Source organism: Stigmatopora argus, chromosome 9 (genome assembly GCF_051989625.1).
Source record: "Stigmatopora argus isolate UIUO_Sarg chromosome 9, RoL_Sarg_1.0, whole genome shotgun sequence".
NCBI classification, from domain to species: Eukaryota; Metazoa; Chordata; class Actinopteri; order Syngnathiformes; family Syngnathidae; genus Stigmatopora; species Stigmatopora argus.
Genome location: NC_135395.1, coordinates 3,495,272 through 3,518,594, shown reverse-complemented (window position 1 = coordinate 3,518,594; position 23,323 = coordinate 3,495,272). Strand labels below are relative to the sequence as shown.

Here is a 23,323-nt window from a genome sequence, read left to right as displayed (position 1 = left end):
GCGCTGTGACCTATATTCAGGTGCGACTTATATACCAATATATATATATATATATATATATATATATATATATATATATATATATATATATATATATATATATATATATATATATATATATATATTTTTTATGTCAGAAGATCTAGATGTCATGTCCTAACTGGTTTGTTTTTACTGTATTGCAGAGCCCAGGTTGGGATGGCGGTGGACAGAGTCGCCTGCGGGTAAATTTAGACGCGGGTGAGCGTCCTTTTTTTTTGCTTGTTGCTGTCTCAGTTTTGATCCTCTGCTTTGTGGAGGTATGAAGTGGCTTGCTTTGTTTTTAATCTTGTGGCAATCTGTCCATAGCCTTGGTTGCACTTGGGGGTTTATTTTAGATCTTTTTGTTACTTCCTTTTCGTGTTTGCGTGTGTTTTTTTGGGTTCATTACTATTGTAACAGTCCTCCTTGGCTTGAGTTGTCTGCTTTGAGGTTCAACCTTAGATCCACTTTTCAAGATTGTAACACAGAGAAGTGATAGACCCTTTTTTTTTTTACAAGAGTAGTAATTTTTTGCCCTCATGGTGAGTGTACCATATCTCCCACCCAAAGTAAGCCGCGATACCCGCAATTCTAATGACGAAGAAATGTATAAAATCTTTTCACCGTGGTTCCAATGACCCTTTTTGTTCTTGAGCATTTCAATTCAAGATGATACGTTGCCGAGTTACCTGTCTGTCATTTCTTGCCCATTCCAGCAGAGAGAGTGGTTCGCTGGAGCAGGCTCTCGGTTGCACAGAGACTCTCCGAGACCGCCGTAGAACGAGCTGAATTCCCTCAGATTGGATATGAACTCCCTGGAGAAGGAGAAGCAAGAAAAATGTCCATCACGTGCCCGAAACAGGAAGCTAGCCGGTGAGATAAGTCTCGCGGGAGAGAGAGAAGCATGTCTCTTCTCCTAATTGACATTAATTTAGGTACCATGTTGCAAAGGCCAGTGGGCCCAGAGGGCATTGTTACAAAAAGCACACAGGACTGTTATTGCAATACTTTGGGGAGAACGGAGTTGGTTGTTGTAATGTTGTACTGTTTCAGGGATATCTTCTCATCAACACGACTTTGAAAAGTCATTTGTTTAATACAGGAAACTTAATATCAAGGGTTCAATTTGACATCCCTTCACTTTTGAACTCTTCTTTCACGGGAATGTATATTAAATGCATGCAATCCCGACGCTTTGTGATAACGATCCCCCCGCTGGGTCATTGGTGGCTTATTAAAAAGGCTTTTCTATTAAAATTGCTGAGAATCTTCTTAAAACAAGTTATACACCTTTTTAAAATGATCTTGATAAATGCGGAAAATGAATAAGAATACATTAAAAGTATGTGTTGCGGTAGTTATTAAAAGGAGTGATATTGAAAACGCCCAGTGGACCGAAACATTTTTGTGGAAAAACAAGAACTGATTGCACTCAAGAACACAAAATTAAATTGAACGTCAACATCTTGTTCGATAGCGATTGAGTCTGAATGACAGACAGAATCTGGGATCTTCATGTAGAGTGGCTGTGCTGTGTTTTACTGCTTTAAATAAGTTGGAATTTCTAGAGGTTTTTTTCTATTCTACAACATACACAACCGAGAGCTGTTGGAACACAATTTCACGGTGTCACACAGGGTGACAATACGATTCCTTTGAACTGTTGATGGGGTGACACCAATCCCCATCCAATCTGTGACCTCCCTCGTGATTTTGGCTAAAGGCGAAACTAACAGCTAGCAAGCAATTGGGCAACTTGAGAATATAAATCAAAACTGTAGCTTTTTTGTGCTATCAACGCCCAGCGTGTTTGTGCAAAGCATGCGCACATCGGTAAAAAAGTGACTAAGTACTATAAAGTACTATTTTTTTTATTAAGTCTTATTTTGCCTTTTCAAAATTTTAGCCATTTGTTTTCCCATCATGAAAATTGTACACTTTCTTGCAGTAACTTTAAAGTAGAGTCTTGATCTGTTGACCACGAGTCACATAAGCGATGTATTTATACCATAATCGTTTGATATTACTACTTATATTTTCTGAAGCATTTTTTAGCACGTCCATTAGGACCCATTACAAGAATAGGGCAATTTGGCAGAACACCAGTCCTTAAGTGTCGCTGTGGGTCATGGTTTTTGTTCCAAACGATCCACCACAGATAGTTTAACCCACATGTGTCAAAGTGGCGGCCCGGGGGCCAAATCTGGCCCACCGCATCATTTTGTGTGGCCCGGGAAAGTAAATCATGAGTGTCGCCTTTCTGTTTTTGGATCAAATTAAAATGAAGAGTATAGATGTATATTAAATTTCCTGATTTTCCCCCTTTTAAATCAATAATTGTAATTTTGTAATCATTTTTTTCTGTGTTTTTAGTTCAAAAATCATTTTGTAAGATCTAAAAATATATATAAAAAAAGCTAAAATAAACGTTGTTTTCGATCTATAAAAAAACTGAATATTCAGGGCTTTTAATCCAGTTCTTTTAATCCATTTATTAAAAAATATCTAAATATTATATCTAAAATGGTCCGGCCCACATGAAATCGAGTTGACGTTAACGCGGCCCGTGAACCAACCCGAGTCTGACACCCTTGGTTTAACCAATGAGGCATCTGCTAAAACAAGCAGCACCAGACTGCAATTAACTGATTAAACTTGCAAAAGATCAGATCATTTGTTGGGAATGCCTTCTGTGGAAGAGTTTGCTATCTAGTAAAAACAATATGATTGAAAGTCGCAACTGATATTTTCTTTCTTTTTTAATTGGCAAAATTCTAATCATTTCAATATTAACGTGACAAACAACCCTCTTCTCCCCTGAACTGAATGAAACCAGGACAGGATCATTTTGACAGACAAACAAACCGCTCTGAAATGACACAAAATGGAAGCATAGTCACCTGCGGAGCCCCCCTAAGGTCTCATCAAGATCTGAGTGTGATGTCTGACTGTTGCGGGTCAAAGAGGCAGCAAGTTGCTGGAGAGGGGGGGATGCCGCAGCGCGGCTGGACCGCTTCGGGGATTGTCCACACATTCCATTCACCTGCAGGAGAGAGGGGACGATGCGACCTGGTGAGTGTGCATTTTTTCCCCTCCTAATCGCAGTTCTCACACAATAGCGTGTTTATTGTCATTATTAGCAGCAACGCCACAGCAGGGGCTGTCAGCACTCTATCTTGCTGAGCTCCTCTGCAAATTGTCATCTGTTTAGGTGTGTTTATTTTGAGAATGGAAGAAAGTAGGGATTTGCATAACAAACACATCATTGTATCATCCGCCAGCCGTTCATGCTACATCCCACTTTGTCATTCCGGCACTCGAAATGCGAGGCAATAAAATGAGGCCTCTGGTTCACTATGCTCCCTAAATAAATGCCATTGTGTTTCCACATGGGACATACGCAACAATAATAAATAAGGAGTTCTTCTCTGCCTCCTAAAGATAATGGACTTGGCGCACACTTTGCAGGTGCTATAAAAATGCAAATTGTTGTTCATGTTTAGCTGCTGGTTTAAAGATTTGCCGGTGGGTTAATTTCCCCTGAGGATACCAGCCCGGACTTAATTTTGCCATCAAGCGCTAACAGCTAATTGTCTCATTTCCCTTAAACTGAAGAGGCTGGCATTGCGCATCACTCGACTGATGGAGACTGATACGTCAACATCTATATTGTGAATATCGTGGCAGCAAAGTCATACGGTCGCGCTCAAATATGCCTTGGTGGATAAAAATGCAAACGCGCATGCAAATGAGTAGTCTTAATTTGAATTTTAAAAAGCCATGACAATAAGAACACACATTTATTCACGGTTCGCATCATCTTAAACACCTTTCATACCTTGATCTTGTATACCGCTTATCCTCACAAGGATCATGGGCAATGTTCCCTCTAATTTTTCGTTGGTCTGAGCAGAAAGTCAACCTCCCTGAGCGCACCGAGTACCAGTGTGAGCGACATCATCGGTACTCGGATGATTCGCCTAAAGACGTTTCGCCGACGGACGTTTGACAGACGGGCAGGTCGCCGAATGAACGTTCGGCGGAACGTCCATTCGGCGACCTGTCCGTCTGTCAAACGTCCGTCGGCGAAACGTCTTTAGGCGAATCATCCGGTCACGACATCATCATTGCTCGCTATGGGCACACCAGTATCACACCTGCCACAAGCAGGTGCATGTCAATGTTCCCTCTAATTTTTCATGTAAAACATGCTGTAAAACACGAAAAACATAAGTGGAGAGAGCTACTGCCACTGGCTGCCGCTTGAACGGCGCCATCATGGGGAAAGGGGTAAAAAAAAAAAAAAAAAAAAAAAAAAAAAAAAAAAAAAAAAAAAAAAAAAAAAAAAAAAAAAAAAAAAAAAAAAAAAAAAAAAAAAAAAAAAAAAATCCGATTTTTTTTTTTTTACTGCGCGCCATATGATTGCTGCTGCGCAGAGAAGACGAGAGTAGTGCGCAATTGCGCACGCGCGCAGCTTAGAGGGAACACTGATCATGGGCGTGTTGGAGCCTATCCCAGCCAACTATGGGCAGTAAGCATGGGAAACCCTGGCAGGGCAGGTCACAAAGAAACAAAAGACCATTCACCCTCACATTCATACCTAGGGTCAATTCAGACTGTTCAACCCGCCTACCGTGCATGTTTTTGGGAATTGAAACCCTCAATCTCAGAACTGTGAGGCAGATGTGCTAAACACTCCTACACCGTGCATCTCAATGAAAACCATCTACTACAAAACACATCAGACATATCTAAAAGAGGATGATGCCCAATTTTTTGTGTTTTCATCTATGTTGGTTTATCGTTTAACCAATCAGCATTGATCGAGATCAATGAATTGTTAAACATGGACACTAAATTCAGTTTTTTTAAAGGCGCACTAACTTTTTTCCATTACCCCAGAAAATTCGCCAAAATGAATAATGTATATATTGGAAACGAGTGATTTTTTTCACACTTTTGTAAAGAGGTATATCAGACATTTCAAATTGACATACATTGCAAGAGCGCAACAGAAATACTTTTCCAATTTATAAGCCACAGGTCAAGATGTACCAAGGTACATGATTATTTTTCCTCCACACAGGTTTTGGGCATTCAAGGATGAGAATTTTTTTAAAAACAGCCTTCAATGGAAACACGTTTCAGTCACATTTTTATTATAAATAACGCTCATATTTTTCAAAAAAAACTTTAACAGAAACGCAGCTACTGTCTGACGGTGAGAAGTCATAATTTAATTTAGGTTAAAAGTAATAATTTGGACATACGGAAGCCTAGCTTCATTAGTTTTAGTGTAACATTTTGGAATTGGCTTTCACTGTCTATGGTCCTGAAACGCACCAATGGCAGCCAATGAGTTCTTTGTGTTCAGGAAGGCACTCAAAACATATCGGTATAGTTACATGAATATAAATAAAACAAACACTCATTCTCTCCGTCAGTGTATTCTCCTAAATCTTCCTCTCTAGTAATTGCCCGTGCTGTGCTGCGCCTGCAGCGAGTCCTGGTCCTCTTGAAGGCCGTGATTAATGTGATTGGAACCATATTCCTCTTATTGTTGGCGCCTTCCTTCAGAAACCACAGGGGACTCAGGGAGGAACTGATTCAGTACAGACGCTCACTTCTGCACCCGTGTCGATTATTCCGAGAATTTTCAAGGCGGGGGGCACATTAGCAAGGTATTAATGGCACGTAGGGATGGACTAACATAAGCTACAGGGTAAGGAACCACTGATAAGGCCGGCCCCAGTGGGAGTGCTTGAAAATAGCGGCAGAAATTTATCATCACTCAGTAGCGTGCTGCACTGACAGAGGGGACACGCTTTTTCCACAAGTCAAAGAACACACAATCACGCGTCGTGATCGATTGTGAAAAATTGGGCCATATTCATTTGGTGTCAACTTTATCTAAAACTAAAAAATGCAAATGAATGAATATCGCCTTTTAATCAAAATTCCACTACTGGTCCTAATATACACTATTATTATTATTAGGGGTATGTATTGCCTCATGTGTGGCGATACGATTCGTATCAGAATTCAAAAGTCACGATTAATCCCGATACTGCAGTTGATTAATGCGATTTTTTAATTTTTTTTTTTTTTAAATCTAAATGCACATGAAAGTACACGTTTCATTTTATTTCTCAAACTTCATTTAGTAGTAAAGTAAACATGTTTTTGTTTTATGTTTGAACAACATACTTGCATAATATTTATTTTTTATTTTTTTCGAATTGAAAACTAAATGAAAACAACGATCTTAAAAAAAACTTGCTTCTTAAATTCAGTTTTACTTAGAAGTGAAGGGGAAAAGTTCTAAAGTAATTTAATAGGACCGAAAACTAAAATAGTCAATGATGCAATTTAAAACTAGACCTCTGCTATTTAGCAAGTTTGTGAGAAAGAAAAATTGATTTCACAGTTTTCACTCACATATTTGTTATTTCTGGATTGTTCATAGCCTTTAAAAGCATGACTTTCACTTCATAGCGACTGCTTCAATAATCGGACATAGGCTTTGTCATCATCATCATCATCGACTTGACAAAGGCCTAATTATCATCATACCCAGCTACGTATGACGAAATTGGTAGTCAAGTGCAGAAAATGAAAATGTTTAACACAAAGACCCATTATTTCACAATAGATTGGAACCTGTTACCATGTTAATTGACTATTAACTATTTCCATACCGCTGACAACAATGTGGCTCTTTTCATCCTTCTGCTGTGAATTTCATTAAGTAGATCACTAGTAGGCACCTAAAGCGGCCTCCCATTTCAAATAGATTGGATGTCTAGCCCTGTCAATGGCAGCTAATAAGTGAACAAATGTGCCTTTTAATGGGAATGGTGTGTAATTGAGGTTACCTAATTCCGAGTCGCATAAATATAGGACAAATAGGGCAAATTTGAGTACACTGGCAAACACCAAGAGAGCAAGAATCAGTGACTTGATGACCAAAATCATACGCATGTCTGTGGCAAAGATGGCTGCAGGTTGTCTTCTCTTCTTAGAATTGTCTTGTGAGCTTTTATGATGTTTGTTTTCTCCTTCCAGACTAACGATTTGCATTTAATCCCTCAGTGAAATATCTGTTCAGACTTGACTGGCTCTGCACGCGCATGAGAAGAAAAGAAATAAGGGAAATTCTTCACAAAGAATGTGACCGAGACGGTGACAAGACACGGTGGCATTATCGCATGCTTGCTGCTGCGTCCAGCGTGAAACAACACTCAACAATTTCCAACAACGCCGGCCAGATCCATCATCTTCGTGTCACATCTTCATGTGAGCCCGGACCCGGGCGGCCGGGTGATGAATGTCTCCTGTGCGCTCGTCTGTTCTTCGTCCTCTTGGGCTCACCCCGCCACCCCTCCCCGAACTTCTATTCTGTCCCCGTCTTTGTCGTGCCTTCGTTCCTCTTCCTCCCGAGTAACCGGTAAAAATAGAGCTTCATAAATCATGCATCTTCTCTCACAGCCCAGCGAATGAGCGGCAGAAAGAGAGGGAATGGAAACGACTGTGTAATGTTCAGAGTGAGATATACAGAGTGAGGTGGATGACATCAAACTCGGAGAGAAGGCTGGAAAGTTGACAGGGGGATAGATCAGAGCTGCGGGGCTCTTGGCTGCCCTCTCTCTTCTCTCTGAACATAGGTTGATTCATGGTGGTGTTATGCCAAGAGGTAGAAATGAGCATTAACATGCTGGGGGAGAGGACCGTCAGACTTATGATTGCCACCGAGCTAGCGGAGTTCACGTTTTAAAGTGTTCACAGATGAGCCACAACTCTCACTTCGGTGCAGTCAATCCGTCTATCGCTTGAAGTAACGACAGTTCCCTTAAGGGCAGGTCAAGTGAGAGACTTTAAATAACAAGAAACGAGCAAACAAGCTGCTGTGAGAGGATCTTCTCTTCTCTGAATGTTTTCAAGGATACAAGAGAGGTCGTTATTTCTTTGAGACAACCAAGTCTGCTTGTCAAAGTTGGGCGTATTAAGTGCTTATTCAAAAATACTGTATATTAGGGAAATAATGGATGATACAGATGATCACTTGCATTTTTTGTTCATAGTTTGATTATCCCTGTGACTTCTTGAATTAATTTAACATCATTTGAAATGTTACTTAACGCTCTCCGATCATGGAGTAAAAATTACCCACGACCAGCCTTTTCCACTCAACATGGATCGGACGTCCATCTCAGCAGCTTCTAAGTTAATTTATAAATTCACTTAAAAAGCTGCCTTTGATGGCGATTAAGAATAAAAATAATAATGGTAAATAAACACATTACATCTAGTGAACATATTATCGAAAGGCGTCTGGTTTCTGTATAAGGGCCCATATTTTAGTGTCCATGACACCCTGCATCCCTCAGACAACATTAAAACAATATTTACCCAGGCAACCAAAGTAATACTGTGCTTAAGTAGTTGTTCCAAAGTCACATTATGGCAGAAAAAAATGATTCCGTAGCGTATTATCAAATTTGATCCTGATACTGTAATGTAAAAAAAACTACTTCCAGCATATTCATTCATTTATTTTCCACATTGTCTCTCCTCACAAGGGTCGCTGGGGGTGCAGGATCTGGCCAACTAAGGACAACAGGCGAGGGACACCCCAAAGGAGACGGACAACTATACATGCTTACGCTCATATTCATACCAAAGGGCAATTTAGTACCCACAGAAAACCCACACAAGCACGGGGAAAACATGGAATACCAATAGTAGTTGCTCCAAAGTGACATTATGGCAGAGAAAACGATTACGAGCTCTGGTGTCAAAGTGGCGGCCCGGGGGCCAAATCTGGCCCGCCGCATCATTTTGTGTGGCCCGGGAAAGTAAATCATGAGTGCCGACTTTCTGTTTTAGGATCAAATTAAAATGAAGAGTATAGATGTATATTACATTTCCTGATTTTCCTCCTTTTAAATCAATAATTGTAATTTTTTAATAATTTTTTTCTGTCTTTTTAGTTCAAAAATCATTTTGTAAAATCTAAAAAAATATAAAAAAGCTAAAATAAACATTGTTTTAGATCTATAAAAACTGAATATTCAGGTCTTTTAATCCAGTTCTTTTAATCCATTTATTTAAAAAAATCTAAAATGGTCCGGCCCACATGAAATCTAGTTGACGTTAACGCGGCCTGTGAACCAACCCGAGTCTGACACCCCTGACGTAGACTATTATCAAATTTGATCCTGATACTGTAATGTAAAAAAACTAGTTCCAGCATATTCCTTCATTTATAGTCCACATTGCATCTCCTTACAAGGGTTGCTGGGGGTGCAGGAGCTGGCCAACTAAGGACACCAGGCGAGGGACACCCCAAATTTGTGGCCAATCAATCACAGGGCACAAGGAGACAGACAACCATTCATGCTTATGCTCACATTCATACCAAGGGGCAATTTAGTACCCGGAGAAAATCCACACAAGCCTGGGGAAAACATGTAAAAGGCAGACTACACATGAGACTGGTCAGCCGTAGGGCACACAGAGCGACAGATGACCATTCGCTCTCACAATCATACCGCCAGCGGGAATCGAGCCCGCACCTGGCTGTCCTGAAGTCAGGCGAGTGAACCACTACACCATCAGGTGGCACATAGTCGAAGTTATTAAGTATTTTATTCTCCAGTGACATTTTATCATTAAATAAACAATGCCGCTGTCCTTCAATGACACCCCTGAGCTAGGGGTGTCTGAGCAAGATTACATTGGAACACAAACCCACCCAGACACACAAACACGACCTTGTCACAAAGCAGAGCAACACACTGACTTCGGAGCTATAATCCTATAAAGTGAAACTAGTCTGAGCCGTGAACACATTTTAAAGTCATCCGTGGTGACTGGAACAGCAATGCTATTTAATTTTAAACAGCAATCCTGCACACAGAGTGGCAAAGAGCATCAGCGATTTGTGGATTCCAAGTAAGTGAGGTCAACCTGTGAATTAATAAATGATAGCTTGTGAGTGGAAACCCAGTCACTGTGGGGATTCTGGGTGTGAGAGTGAAAAGTTCACCAGATATACAAGACCAAACACACATCCGGTTCTGTAACTGTGGCAACAAAAAACAAAAGTGCTTTCATATTTAATGAGCTCTTCTCCCTGACTTCACTTGTGCGTCTCGAACTGAACTGACGCTTTTATTGCAGTAGGAACCACACATAATGGGTCATGGCAATTGGGAGGACTTTTACTGCCGGAATAAAAGAAACGCATGCTAAAATAATGTTCACTGACTCTTCTGTTTTACGTTCGCTTTATGACTCGGGAGATGTTTTTAAAGCCGTTAATATATTCGCAAAAATACAAGGTTCACCTGGAGTTTTTAGCTGCAGTTTTTTTTAAAGTCTCTCAATTACAAAATTAAAAATAATATATATACATGAATTGACAGAAATATTTGCATTTTTTTTATTATTCTGCGTGACCTAATATAAATTTGTGGACATAATTCAACTGCTTTAAAAGATGTATTACTTAGCTACTATTTTTATTAATGCAAAATGCTGAACTCACACTGAAACACTACATTTTGATCATTTTCGTCTCATTTAATCAAAATTATTGAGAGATCCAACATTTTGCATCAATTTTTGATATCCCTACAGTATTACACTTTAAATTATTTTGGAAGACTAAAATATTTTAAAGACAGATACGATTCTTTCTCTGATGAATGAATACATGAAAGCCTAAATGTATGCATATCGTGACGGATAGTTATTTTTGCACTGGGAAATACGTATATATTAAGTATTCATTACGTCTTATAGTGTCTTCCATTATTGATGAACTAACATCATGCAATCAAAGGAAGAAGATTGCAAACACAGGAGGGTTCAACTCAAGATTCAATTCCAGGACCTACGCTGTCCTGTAAATTTGTGTGCATAACATTTTCACCTTGGGAGAAAATGTGCAATTTCTAAGGAGACTTGGCATGGGTAACAATTAAAATAAAGAGAAAGGTGAGCTCTTTTTTGTACTCCAATAAAAGGGTCTATCTACCTCACAGTCATCGAAAGTGACAGTAAAAATGATTGTTTCCCTTATAAAATTCAGCGCCGTTAATTCCAACTTAATTGTATTGTGCGGTTTCTGGACAGAGTGTGTGCGACTCACCACAGTATTGAGACGACTGCGAGCATTTACTGCGTGTTTGATGGCCAGTTTGATCATAGTCGGCAGCCTGAGGACAACAGCCTCCATGTCCTGCTCGCCGCTCATGGCCGCCGCCAACTTCCCCAAGCCGTCCACGTAGGTCTTCCAATGAGGCTGAACTTCGGCCGCTCCTCCCAGGCAGCTGTGCATGACGGCTTGGCAAAAACCTCGGCACACCGGCGGCCTGAGCAAGCCCTGGCAGTGCGGACAGTACCAGAGTTTCATCAAGGCTCGGCCGCAGTCCCGACTGGGTCGCAGGTGGTCGGTGGTATTCACCACCTCGATGCCCAGATTCAACGCCTGGAGAAAGACTCGGGTTGCCAGGAGAGAGCGGGAAAGACGAGTGGTCATCAATTTCGAATAGGGGCCGAATGCGCCGGAGTCCTTCCAGGCTTCTCGAACACACTCCTCAGACATTGACCCGCTACCCCCGAGCAGACGGCGATATGTGGTGTGAAAGAGGCGACCGTTGACCAGCGTCACCATGTTGTCCACTGTGGTGTCCGAGCCCAGGATGTAAAGCGACATGTCCAGAAACAGCTGACCGACAGAACTTTGGGCAGAGCCACCAAGTGCGGGGAACTCTGATTTGAGCATGGCCAGCGTGGCGTTACGGCCGTGACGAAGCACCAGGTCGAAAGCCTCTGCAAGATAGAAAGAAAACAAATATTCAATGTAAACAGTGAGCTTTTCAAAACATGTGATGGTGACACGCATTGGATTGGATTGGATAACTTTATTCATCCCGTATTCGGGAAATTTCATTGTGACAGAGCATTATTCAGAAATAACGTTTTTCCACAAATACATTCAAGAATTATATAATTTAAATGAGGTAACTTGACTTTCTCTGGTCCTGACACAAGAATAACAATGCGCATAGGATACTGAACTATTGCTGAGGAACTTTTCATTTTAAATATCTTTAAAATATATTAGATATATTATCTTATAAGATATAATATGTTGTGTCCATTTCCTTGCTGTTGGGGTTAACATGATTATTGTTCTATTTTATGTGGAATATCTGGAATTAATCCTGGTGGCTAACATGAACTTCCTGAAAAAAATAAGTCCGCTTTCTCCACTTCACAGAAATTATTTAAATATCGGCTCTAGTAAAAATAGCTAAAATATCATGGAAAAAATTCACTTTGAATTGAAAACTATCAGTCTGGATGGGTTAAAAAGACAATAATAAGGCTTCAGGACCACTGTGTGAGATGTTATCACAAATGGAAAAAAGAAGAAACATGAGTAAACCATCCTAGAAGTTGCCGGCTTCCCGTGGCATCTCCACTTTGACTACTCAAAAGAACAACTTGTTTGAAAACTATGCTTCAAAAGGCCGTTCAAGCTCATAAACCCAGCAGTCTGACTGTATCAGAACAATTCTGCCAAAATATCCTCCTGACTACCAGGAAAAAAAATGTTGTCCAATCACATTTATTTTGAAATCCACAATCTATGTGAAGTAATTGGAATACTGCAAAAGAAATTTGGTATCATTGGAAAGTTCTGAATCTCCTCTGTCGAGCACAAAATGAGTTAATACAATTGGGTGCACTGAGTGGGAGATATTTAGGTTTACAAATGTCCTCTAGAGAGGACAAATTTGAACTACTGGTAGTCAGTACTTCAAGTGAGATGGGAGAAAGAAAAAAGAAATACCCATAGGTAGCTCGACCAATTATTCGGTCTAGGGGGAACTACTTTTGCACACAGTGACAGATAGCCTTGAATATCACCGTTTGTGTGCACACCGTCAGACGGGTAGCCATGAAGAATGCAGTAGCCGGGGTTCCAAGGAGGGAAAATAATCCGTGGCATTCTGAAGCTCAAAGAGTCCAACGTCTTATCTCCAAGGTGGCACAGGAGGTGGGAACTACTGTCAATGCAGCCAGAAGCCATAGTAAGAAAGGACAATAACAGCAGGGATTTAGAGTACTAGTGCTGAACTTCTGAGCTGAAAGTCAGTGTAATGAAGCTTTGCCTAGGAGAGAGGCAAGTGGCGCTGATGTTAAAACCCCACGGTTCACTGCACCTCCATTTTGAACAATAATTTCATCCCATGTAGGAAAAGGTTTGAACAGAATGCCATTTCATCTGTTTGTAAATATCTGATTTCATTGGAGTTTTTATTGACAACTATTTTACTGGTCTATAAATTATAAGTTATAAGGTGGTTCAAATCCTTGTTTTTTGCACTAGCATATTTTAAGCAAATAACCTCTTATTCATTTATTTTGGTTACCTACATCCCTCCCCCCAAAGGCAGTAAACTACTACATGCTTTTTCTTGTTTGTTTTATTTTTTTAATTAGAATTGTCATCTGACAAATGTTTTAAAATGTATTGAGTTTACTTTTTGTAATATGCAGTACATTAAATATTAAAAGCAAGTAGAGAAAAGTAAATATTTAAAGGTTTAAAATCCAAAAACGGCAAATATTCTTTTAATTATTTTAATTAAAAAAGCTTTATAATTTTTATATCTTGAAAAAAGGTGGAAAGTATTCTAATCTTTTGAAAATATTTTTGGATTTTCTGCCCAAAAAATGTGGCTTGGAGCACAAGTTTGAAACCTGTAAACTAAACCATAAGCATAATTATGATTATACACTCCCCAACCCCCAAAGCAATATATAGCTTGTATTTCAAAATATATCAATTAAATTAAAAAAATAATAATTTAAATCTCCAACACAATTGTAATGAGTAGTTTTTATGACACCATTTTGTGCACAGATTGGTGATTAATGGTTGAATTTTGGTGCACTAGTTATGACATCCTATTATATTACTATTCAATCGATAGGTCACGAGGAATAATTCTGCTGACATTTCAAAGGCAAGATATTGAGCATGGTCTTAATTAAAGGTCTCTGATGACGGTCTTTGGTAATAACACACGACACATCTATTTTAAACATTGCCTTTTCACTAACGGGCCAATGCATATCTTCATCTTTCATTACCATGGTAATGCGGACGGAGCTTGTAAACTAAGAAAATAACTAGATAGTTACTGTTGAATAGCTCAAATTGTGATATTACTTTGTTGGAATACAATACTAAAAAGGTGAGCCTGGCATCAAATATTAGTAAAAAAAATATATAACTTTTGATTCTAAATTATCTGAAGATGTGAATACAAAGTGCTCGCATGCAACCCCTGGAAAGGATATGCATTGGAGAAAATGAATTAACGATCAAATACGATTTTGATTTGCGTTTGCGTGGTTCTGCTTCGCATTGTTAGTCTTACTGCCGTAATGTTATACGTACACACCATAAATAATAACTCACTCTTTCATCGACTTCTCTCAAAGAGATTATGCATGCTGTTTGCGCTTCAAAAAAGCTTTGCAAGGTAAGTAAGGTGTGAGACGATTATTAAACAGATTTCTATTGATGATTGAATGATCAATTAGATGTTAGCTAACGGTGCAATTCAATAGGCTTTCATCCTGTAGTTATTGCGATAACATCCTACTTCAGGGGGAAGGCGTAAACTTTGTTATCGCTCCCTGTGCAGCAGAACTGTTTGATTAAGTAGTTTAAAGAGTAATAAGTAGCACGGTTAATGTTGTTTCTCATTTTTAGACTCAGTTCTAATACTTTCCTTGTGATCCCTGGAGGGGTGAGGTCAAAACAAGATGTGCATCCAACTTAAGTAAATAGAAAGCATCTATCTTTTGTGACATTTAGTTGTTTTTCTTCTTTAACTGCTACCTTTAATATCGCTTTCACCACAAAGAGCCCATCCACTTTGTATAATGCATAAGAGAAAGACTAGAGGGCTTGTGATAAATGCAATTCAAAGACTGGAAGTAGGCAGGGTCATTGTAAGAAGCACCGCAAGCCCATTTCCTGCGCATGCTGCTGTTTTCTCGACTGTCGGTGAAAGGATTTGTGAGATCAGGTGTCCTCTAATGGAGAGAGAGCCAGTATGTCAGAAACCTGTGACATTCTGGATGTGACTGTAGGGGGGGTTGAGAAGAGACATTAGCAGACGAGTAGCACCACAGATGGATAGCTACGGGGACACAATTAGTATTTTCAGTAACATTTACTTTGTCAGTGTCACAGATGGAGGAGGCAAGCTGGCTGACGATTTGTCCGCTGAGATTGGGTCTTTGCACAGACGCGCAAAAGGAGGAGCAAAATTGAAATCTCTTTGCCTCGTTCCTGCCAGCCTGTCCCATTTGACCAAAGATGAAGATTTTTGGAACTGCTGCCAAATGTTGACATGACCGGGCACTATGAGAGGACAGGTAACTGGAGCATAGACGGCGCCATGGGGAGGAAAGGACAAAAACAGGCTGGACAGAATGCAGCTTTAAGGCGTTATAATTCATGCTCATACCATAATTAACCAGAATCTGGCTCTCCAGGTTTATTTGAAGACGGAATTATTACACTGTCTTGGCTAAAGAAAAAGGGGTTTTAACCTTTAATAGGGCAAGTAACTATTCAACTTGCCTATTACTTATTTATTTAAAAATAATTATTGGGTTTTTTTCTATTACATTTAATATTTTCTAATAAAGAAAACAATTGAAAAAATAACAAAACCAAAATTAATACAATTAAAATGAACACAAGGGAAGCACGTGAGATGAGTGGTTAGCATGTCCGCCTCACAGTGCTGAGATCAACAGTTCAATCCAACTTTCCTGTGTGGAGTTTGCATGGGTTTTTTCCGGGTACTCCGGTTTCCTCCCACATCCCACAAAAATATATAAAAAAAGCTAAAATAAACATTGTTTTAGATCTATAAAAAAACTGAATATTCAGGGCTTTTAATCCAGTTCTTTTAATCTATTCATAAAAAAATAAGTATATTATAATAAATATTATATCTAAAATGGTCCGGCCCACGTGAAATCAAGTTGAAAACGCGAAAGCGGTCCGCGAAATAACCCGAGTCTGACACCCCTGCTCTATTGCCTTCAATAACACTAAGTTGTTTTTTTCATAGTATTAAAGAGAAAAATAGTGGCCTATTGAGAGTGAAACGATTGGTGAACAAATTCCCTAAAAGAATATACTATATATTACATGATTCTGAGACAAATACTTATATTTCCATTTCAACCTAAGGTGTTGTCATCGCCACAGGAACCAACCGGATCCCACTTATTAAAAACAACTTCATACTTAATAAGATCAGAGCATTACATCAGGTCCCTCAAAGTCCTATAGAGGTTACTGACTCTCAGAGAGAATACTACCAGGGTTATATTTCAATTAGGTTAGCATATCACCAGTCAGATCTTCTTTCCTAGCTTGCCATGTCATTCCCCAAAGTCTGCCTTCAAGCTTTTGCGCATTAAGATGATTTAATGCCAAGACATGCCTTTGTTGGCATTAATAAATGTGTAATTGACATACAACAGTCTTTTTATCTAATCTATGAATGCTCTGTCATTGGATATGTTCAATGTCCATGAAGCCATCAGAGTGCAAATCAAATAAATCAGCTTTGGGGCTGAAAGCAGACATGACTGGCTGACCACTGACTGTGGTTGTCTGCAATGGCAGACACGCTCTGAAATGCCTCATCCATCTTTGAGCCATTCTCCCATTATCCACATGTGAGAAAAACATCAATAAATTACCACAACAATGAGACGAATCCATTTGGCTGATGGAGTGTCACCTCTAGATGCCATAGAGAGCCATGTAATAGCCGCAACCACCTGGTCCCGGTGAGAAAAGACTACATATGCAAGCTTCGCAAGAAGGACTGCCAGTGAAATTTGGAAGTATAAAATGCACAACTGTGTCTTGCTTTTGTGAGATTTTTCCCGTTTGTTGTTGTTGATGTTCTGTTGACAAATACCACCACAGAAATGACGACAAATAGGACGACAACCAAAGAAGTTGAAACGGAAGCGGATTTTTGTAAATTTCCGGGATGACACGCTGTTAATTTGAAAGTTTTGCATTAAAATCCAATCACTACATTTTACACCAAAGCGGATTTGTACCACTTAAAAAAAATAGAGCACCACTATATGTGAAGAGACTTTCAGGCACTGCCTCTGCAATCTTTTTGACCGAAACTCAGCTTTGAAGTTAAGGGTAATGGTTTTTACCGTTTCCAGCAGTTAACTTTTACGACTTATGGATGCCAAAACATTAGTTATAGATGACCTGTGTTGTGACGATCAAAGTTTTTGTGTTTCAGTACCTTTTTAATTTTTGTTATTTCCGAAAGGGGACATTGGCATTTTATAGCCTATAATGCAACAGCAGTTTTTGCACAGGATTAAGTGCTTGAGTTGTGAAAAGGTCTTTAAAACTTGAAGCGACCTAACTTTATTTCATGAGTTTAATGTGCGAGTAAAAATATGCAGACTGATGGGAGGATTTCCATCCAATTTTAATAGTGCTTGTCCTCATTAGGCCAAACTACGTAGTGTGAATGCAATATCGTCATATTAACATGAATTAACAAAGCAGTATAAAATATATGGTTCTGGAATATGTGCAGAAGTCTAAGTGGACAACCAATGAAGTGGTGTGTGGTGTAAATTAGTATTCTGAAACACACACACACGCTTCCCGACAGAATTTGCAAAGCAATTTTATGAGCCTGACTGCCACAGAAGCAGATGTGCTTCATTGACTGTAAACAATATGCAGTTTATCTAGTCATATTTTTCTCAGCTGCCCCAGAACAACCTGCTCCAGGTAATCTGAGAGCTGATTGCTTGACAAGCTGTTCTCGTGGGACGGGGTCCGGGCACCCGTGGCATTATATGGTGCCGAATGGTAGTCAGACGGGAGGAACCAAAGCAGAATCGGGTGGGCTGATTCCTGGAATCATGCTGGTAGGATGCTGGGAAGGCCCAGATAGCATCACAAGTCAAGCGTGAGGACAGCAGGATGGAAATGAGATTTGTATTATGTTACTCCATCTGTCCTTCAAGGTAAACATTCGCCAGTAAACATCGTGTGTGCACACACATTCGCATCTTATCGCGAAAAGCGCAACGGTAGACAGGTGGCCACGGCATGAAAGTGCATTTGGCACACCGTAGTGTGAAAGCTAGTAGTAACGCAAGTGGAAAAATCATGCGAGACAGTCACAGACAAGAAGTTCCTCCTTTTCTTTCATAAAAAAAGTTGGAAATTGCTCCTTTCCAAAATGAAATTACTGGCAGTGGAGCTTCAAACCGCCAATTGTAGTCTTCAGAATCCTAAATTTCCTCATAGAAAATACTCTAAGTTTATTAACTGTCACGTTTGGGGGAGAAAAAACTGTTTCCTTAAACTAAATGTGTTTTTTTGGGAGCCAAATGCACATTCTTGGGCTAACATTGCTTCATCAACAACAATTATTATACAACTATGTGGCAATAAAGCTTTACTTTTTGTATATCTAGCTAGCTAATTCCCAATTGGGTGTGTATAAGACTTTGCCATCAATCTCAGTAAGTAAAACATTAATGTATTAGTGTAATTTTGTAAATGTAAAAACAGCATCTACATCAAGGTAAAAAAAATGAAAGAAAATATAGGACAAACAGATGTCTACTTTGGAAGAACTCCTGTTTCTGTACATATATGAATAGATCACTATACATCATTTGGAACCTAAAAAATCAGTCAGAAAATGAGCTCCACTTGTTCAGTGGTCTCTGTTTCACTTCCACCCAGTGGCTTCACTGGTTTTCTCATCCACACACAACCAAAAAAACAGCAAAAAATAGTCTTACTGAAGTGATGAGGTCCAGTGAGACGTTCAAACCTACATGACTCAACTATTACAGCAATTTTCATAGTAGACATGTTTGCGGGAACCGATCATTATTATTTTTTGCCTGATACAAAATAGACCGGGCTGCATCTTCTTTTCCAATCCTTCTCACTTTCACTATCGACTCTGGTGGCCTGCGGTGCTCACCTAGGTCAAAAGGGCCGACATGCAGGCTCCATCAGAGGATGGGCGACTGCTGTGTAGAGGACACAGTGGGTAGAGAGAACGCAAGGACGTAACAACACAGCAAAGAGCCAGTGGGAAGAAGAAACCTTGAGTAGGGCTTTCAAGCTGTATTCAAAGGCAGCAAGAGTAAAGGAGTACCAGAACTACAAGAAGCTGCAGGCAACTCTTGGCTCAATTCAACCATGCTAACAGTGTGAAAACTCAGTCAAGGCAATTTTGTCACTTTTGAAATTGATGGTGAATTAACATGGTGATATAATCATTTACAAAGTGAAGTAACAAAGTATTGTGTTTGTAAATTGAGTGCTTTAAATTTCTATTTTTGCAAAGGCTTTTCACGTTTACCCCTTAAATTTATAGATACAGTGGTACCTCGGCGACATGCTCGAGATACGATGAAAATTTTCGATCGAATAATTAGCCCTAGATACGATCAAAATTTTGAGATGCGACCAAGCCAGGTGGCCATGGCCATCTTTTTTGCGTCTCTTTCGTGTATAAAATATATCTACGAGCACTGGGCTGCACATGATGAACTCGTTGTAATGGATGATATCATGTCGCTTGGAAATTCCTTGGGGCTGGAGGTTAACGAGGCAGATGTGAATGACCTAATCGCCGAGCACCACGAAGAACTCATGACACAGGATTTATTTGAACTCCATGAGAGTGAACATTTGTTGCCGGAACTCAGTAGCGAGGAAGAGGTGGAAGAGGCGGGGCGCCTGGCTACAAAAGATATCAAAGACATGCTCGCGAAGTGGCAAGAGTTTTCGGATTTTGTAGAAAAGAGGCACCCTGACAAGCTGGTAAGTGGTCGCGCGTTATCGTATTGTGATGACATTTGTGCGCGTAATTTTCGAAATATTTTGAAGGGGAGGCAAAAACAAACTCTCTCTTGATGCGTTCGTTTTGAAGACTCCGGCTGAACGTGCGGGTGGAGTCAACCCGTCACAAAGGGAAAAAAGATTAAAACAAAATTAGAATTCAGTTTTGTGTGAAGTTACATTAAACGTTGAGTGTCTGTATATATTTAACCAAGTTCATTTAAATTTGTTTGTTCGAGTGTGTTGCCGTGGATAAAGTCCCCCCGAAAAACCGTGTCAACCACAGAACTGTGATATGATCCAAAACCATACGTTTCACTGTTGTTACACGCAAACGCAGCAGACGATGATTTTCCAGGGTTGGTGCATTTAAAAAGGCTTGCCTAAACCACTCCAATTGAAGCATTCTAACACCAAACATAATGAACAACTTATCTCAAGTGCTCCACTCCAAATGAAGTAGACATGCTCTCTTCATCCAATGAGACACTCTGAGGCAGTCCAGTGGCATTAAAAGAATGATCCGCGAGAATACATTTGCAAAGAAATTAATTTCTCAGACCATGAGGGTGCTTTGACATTTCATAAAGTGTTTGAAGATTATATCTTTTTTTTCAAGTGTGGTGTGGAGGAAATACAATAAAAAGCTGAAACACTCAAAGTTGAGAAAAGGGGCTACAGGGACATGCTTTTTTTCAGTTTTTCAAACAGATGGGTTCCACAGTCTGAGTGAGAGGAACGTGAACGTGATGAGAAGAGAAATAGAAGCGTCTCAGATAGCTGCCGCCTCTGTTATATACACCAAGGAGGTTATGTTCTCATCACTCCCTTCCTATGTCATTAAACTGTCACATAAACTGCTGCCGTGGGGCACACACTAATGAATAAAACCCCCCAACACATTTTGTTGACTTTAAACACTCTCCCTTATCATTATTCTTTTAAGTAATCACAGAGTTTAGCAGCTCCCTCTCTTTAATTTCCTCTTTCTATCCGTGTAAATGTGAATGCAAAAGGAGAGACGATATCTATTCTGACGTAATATGGCTCCTTAAAGCCAATCTGTTTTAATTGGAACTGAATTTGGCTGCAAAATCAACGACTACCTGCTCTAATGAGCTGTTAATTAATTGTGCAGTGTTTTTAGTACACTTATTTTCCAAGTCTAAAATTCCTTGTGCTTTTTACATGTCTGGTCTTATTGTTAAAAGCATAAGAAAAAAGGCATGAGCAAGTTTTACTTGGTTCTTTAATAGCTGAGTCGAATTTGATCAAAGATTATTACACTTCCTCTAAGTTTAAATTATTAATGGCTGATTAATAGCAGCCACGTGAGGACTTCTTGCAAATGCATGTAGTCAGATTACATTAGTAGACGCTCACATTAGTCTGAATCCAAAGGCTCATGTATGATGTCATGAAACGAATGAGTTCTCATGGGTTCACGAAAACGAATTAATTTATCAGTGAAGGGAGAAGCATGATGAAATCCATGATCTTGGGCATCCGTCCTTTAAAAAGCGCGACTGTGACATCATATAACACAGATGTACTTTTACTTCATAGAAAAAGAAGAGAAGGCAGCTGTCTAAGTAACATAAGAATGAATGTGAAACGGAAAGAAGTCGAGCAGTTGGCTTCGGGAGCAACACTTCAGAAAAAAGATGGCACACTGAACTGGAACTGAAAGAATTCTTCATGTTGAGCACAAATTGTGCCTGGAACTAAAGAAGGGGAAAAAAGAATGCCTTACTCAAATCACACCAAATCAATATTTCCCCTTTAAGTACTGCGAAAGTTTGAAACTGGCCACCTAAAGTACATCACGTGTGTCGGCATTTTATGTTGAAATTCAAATTGTAGAAGATTCATTCATTCATTCATTCATTCATTCATCTTCCTTGCCACGCATCCTTGTGAGGGTTAGGGGGAGCCTACCCCCAGCTGACTTCAGGCGAAATGAAGACTATACCCTGGACTGGTCGCCAATCAGCCTTTGGGTACACAGAGAGACAGATCTTTAATAATTTATACATTCTTTCATTTTTTTGTACTGTTTATCCTCACAAGGGTTGTGGGGGGTGCTGGAGACTATGCCAGCCAACTATGGGTAGCAGGCGGGGGACACCCTGAATTGGTGGCTAGCCAACCGCAAGGCACAAGGAGACAAAGGACAACCATTCATGCTCACACTCACACTTAGGGCCAATTTAGAGTGTTCAATTAGCCTACCCTGAATGTTTTTGGGATGTGGGAGGAAACTGGAGTACCCGGAAAAATCGACACAAGCCCAGAGAGAAGATGCAAATCGTTTGTTTTTGGTTAAAAAAATTTTTTTTAAAAATCTAAAAAATAAAGAAAGAAAACTGAATATATCCAATTTTCCTGTCTATTTTTTTTAGATAAAAGAATTTTAAAAATATTTCTTAAAATACATTTTCTGTCTTTCTTTGAATGAACAACAAAGGATTAAAAGATAAATATTTAATATGTTTAACAATTAAAAATGAAAATTAATGTTTAATTTCTAAGAAAAAAAAGTTCAAATAAACATGTTATTTCTAAAAAGGTTTTAACCTTTTTTTAAATCCAAAACTATATATTTTTTCAATTATAAAATTTAGAAAAGTGTGCTACTCAGAGGCTCAAAACTTTGGAAAAATTTTAAAGTCTATAAATGAACAAAATGTGGCTCACGACAAAAGAATGAGTTTGACACCGTTGCATTGTATTATATTTCTGGAGTGCAACCTAACAGGAGAGGCATCAAAGCTAATGTGAGTACTGAGTGTATTTGACAACAAGCATGTTTAGAGCTTACTTCATAAGAACTCTCTTGTGTAACAATCAATTAGAAGCTAAACTCTGACATGATCCTGTCATTAAACACGCTAATAGCGTGAAAGTACATCAGACACAGAGTAATAAGACGCAGATTGCCGAGCTGCACCTGCTGCAAACATTAGAGGATATTAGTCTGTGACTGACACGTGATGCCAAAACAGACTGCAAGAGGAGCAGAAGGAGCATCTGTGCTGGACAATCTTTTTTGGGGTGGCTTTTTTTTTGCAAGTCAGGTTGCAAACAAATTATGTATAAATACATCCAATAATGGTACCACATTGGTTAGCGAGGGTCGGCCTCAAAGGTTCTGATCGTCCTGTGAGGAGTTTGCATGTTCTTTCTGGGCCTCCGTGGGTTTTCTCCGGGTACTCTGGTTTCCTCCAACATCCCAAAAACATGCAGGGTAGGCTGAATGAAGACTCAAAATTTCCCATAGGTATGAGTGTGTACGTGAATGGTTGTCCGTCTTATTTTGCCCAG

At 39.5% G+C, this 23,323-nt stretch overlaps 1 protein-coding gene across 2 annotated transcripts in view; it reads right to left on the bottom strand.

Moving 5' to 3' along the window:
• Window positions 1-23,323, bottom strand: part of LOC144082493 (glypican-3-like) — a 114,508-nt gene that overhangs the window by 41,868 nt on the left and 49,317 nt on the right. For both annotated transcript variants that reach the window (XM_077609706.1, XM_077609708.1), the window contains exons 3-5: window positions 11,177-11,859; window positions 2,922-3,064; window positions 711-836 (exon numbers count right to left, since the gene is read on the bottom strand). In XM_077609706.1, coding sequence (XP_077465832.1) covers window positions 711-836; window positions 2,922-3,064; window positions 11,177-11,859 — 952 coding nt within the window. The remainder of the gene's footprint in view (window positions 1-710; window positions 837-2,921; window positions 3,065-11,176; window positions 11,860-23,323) is intronic.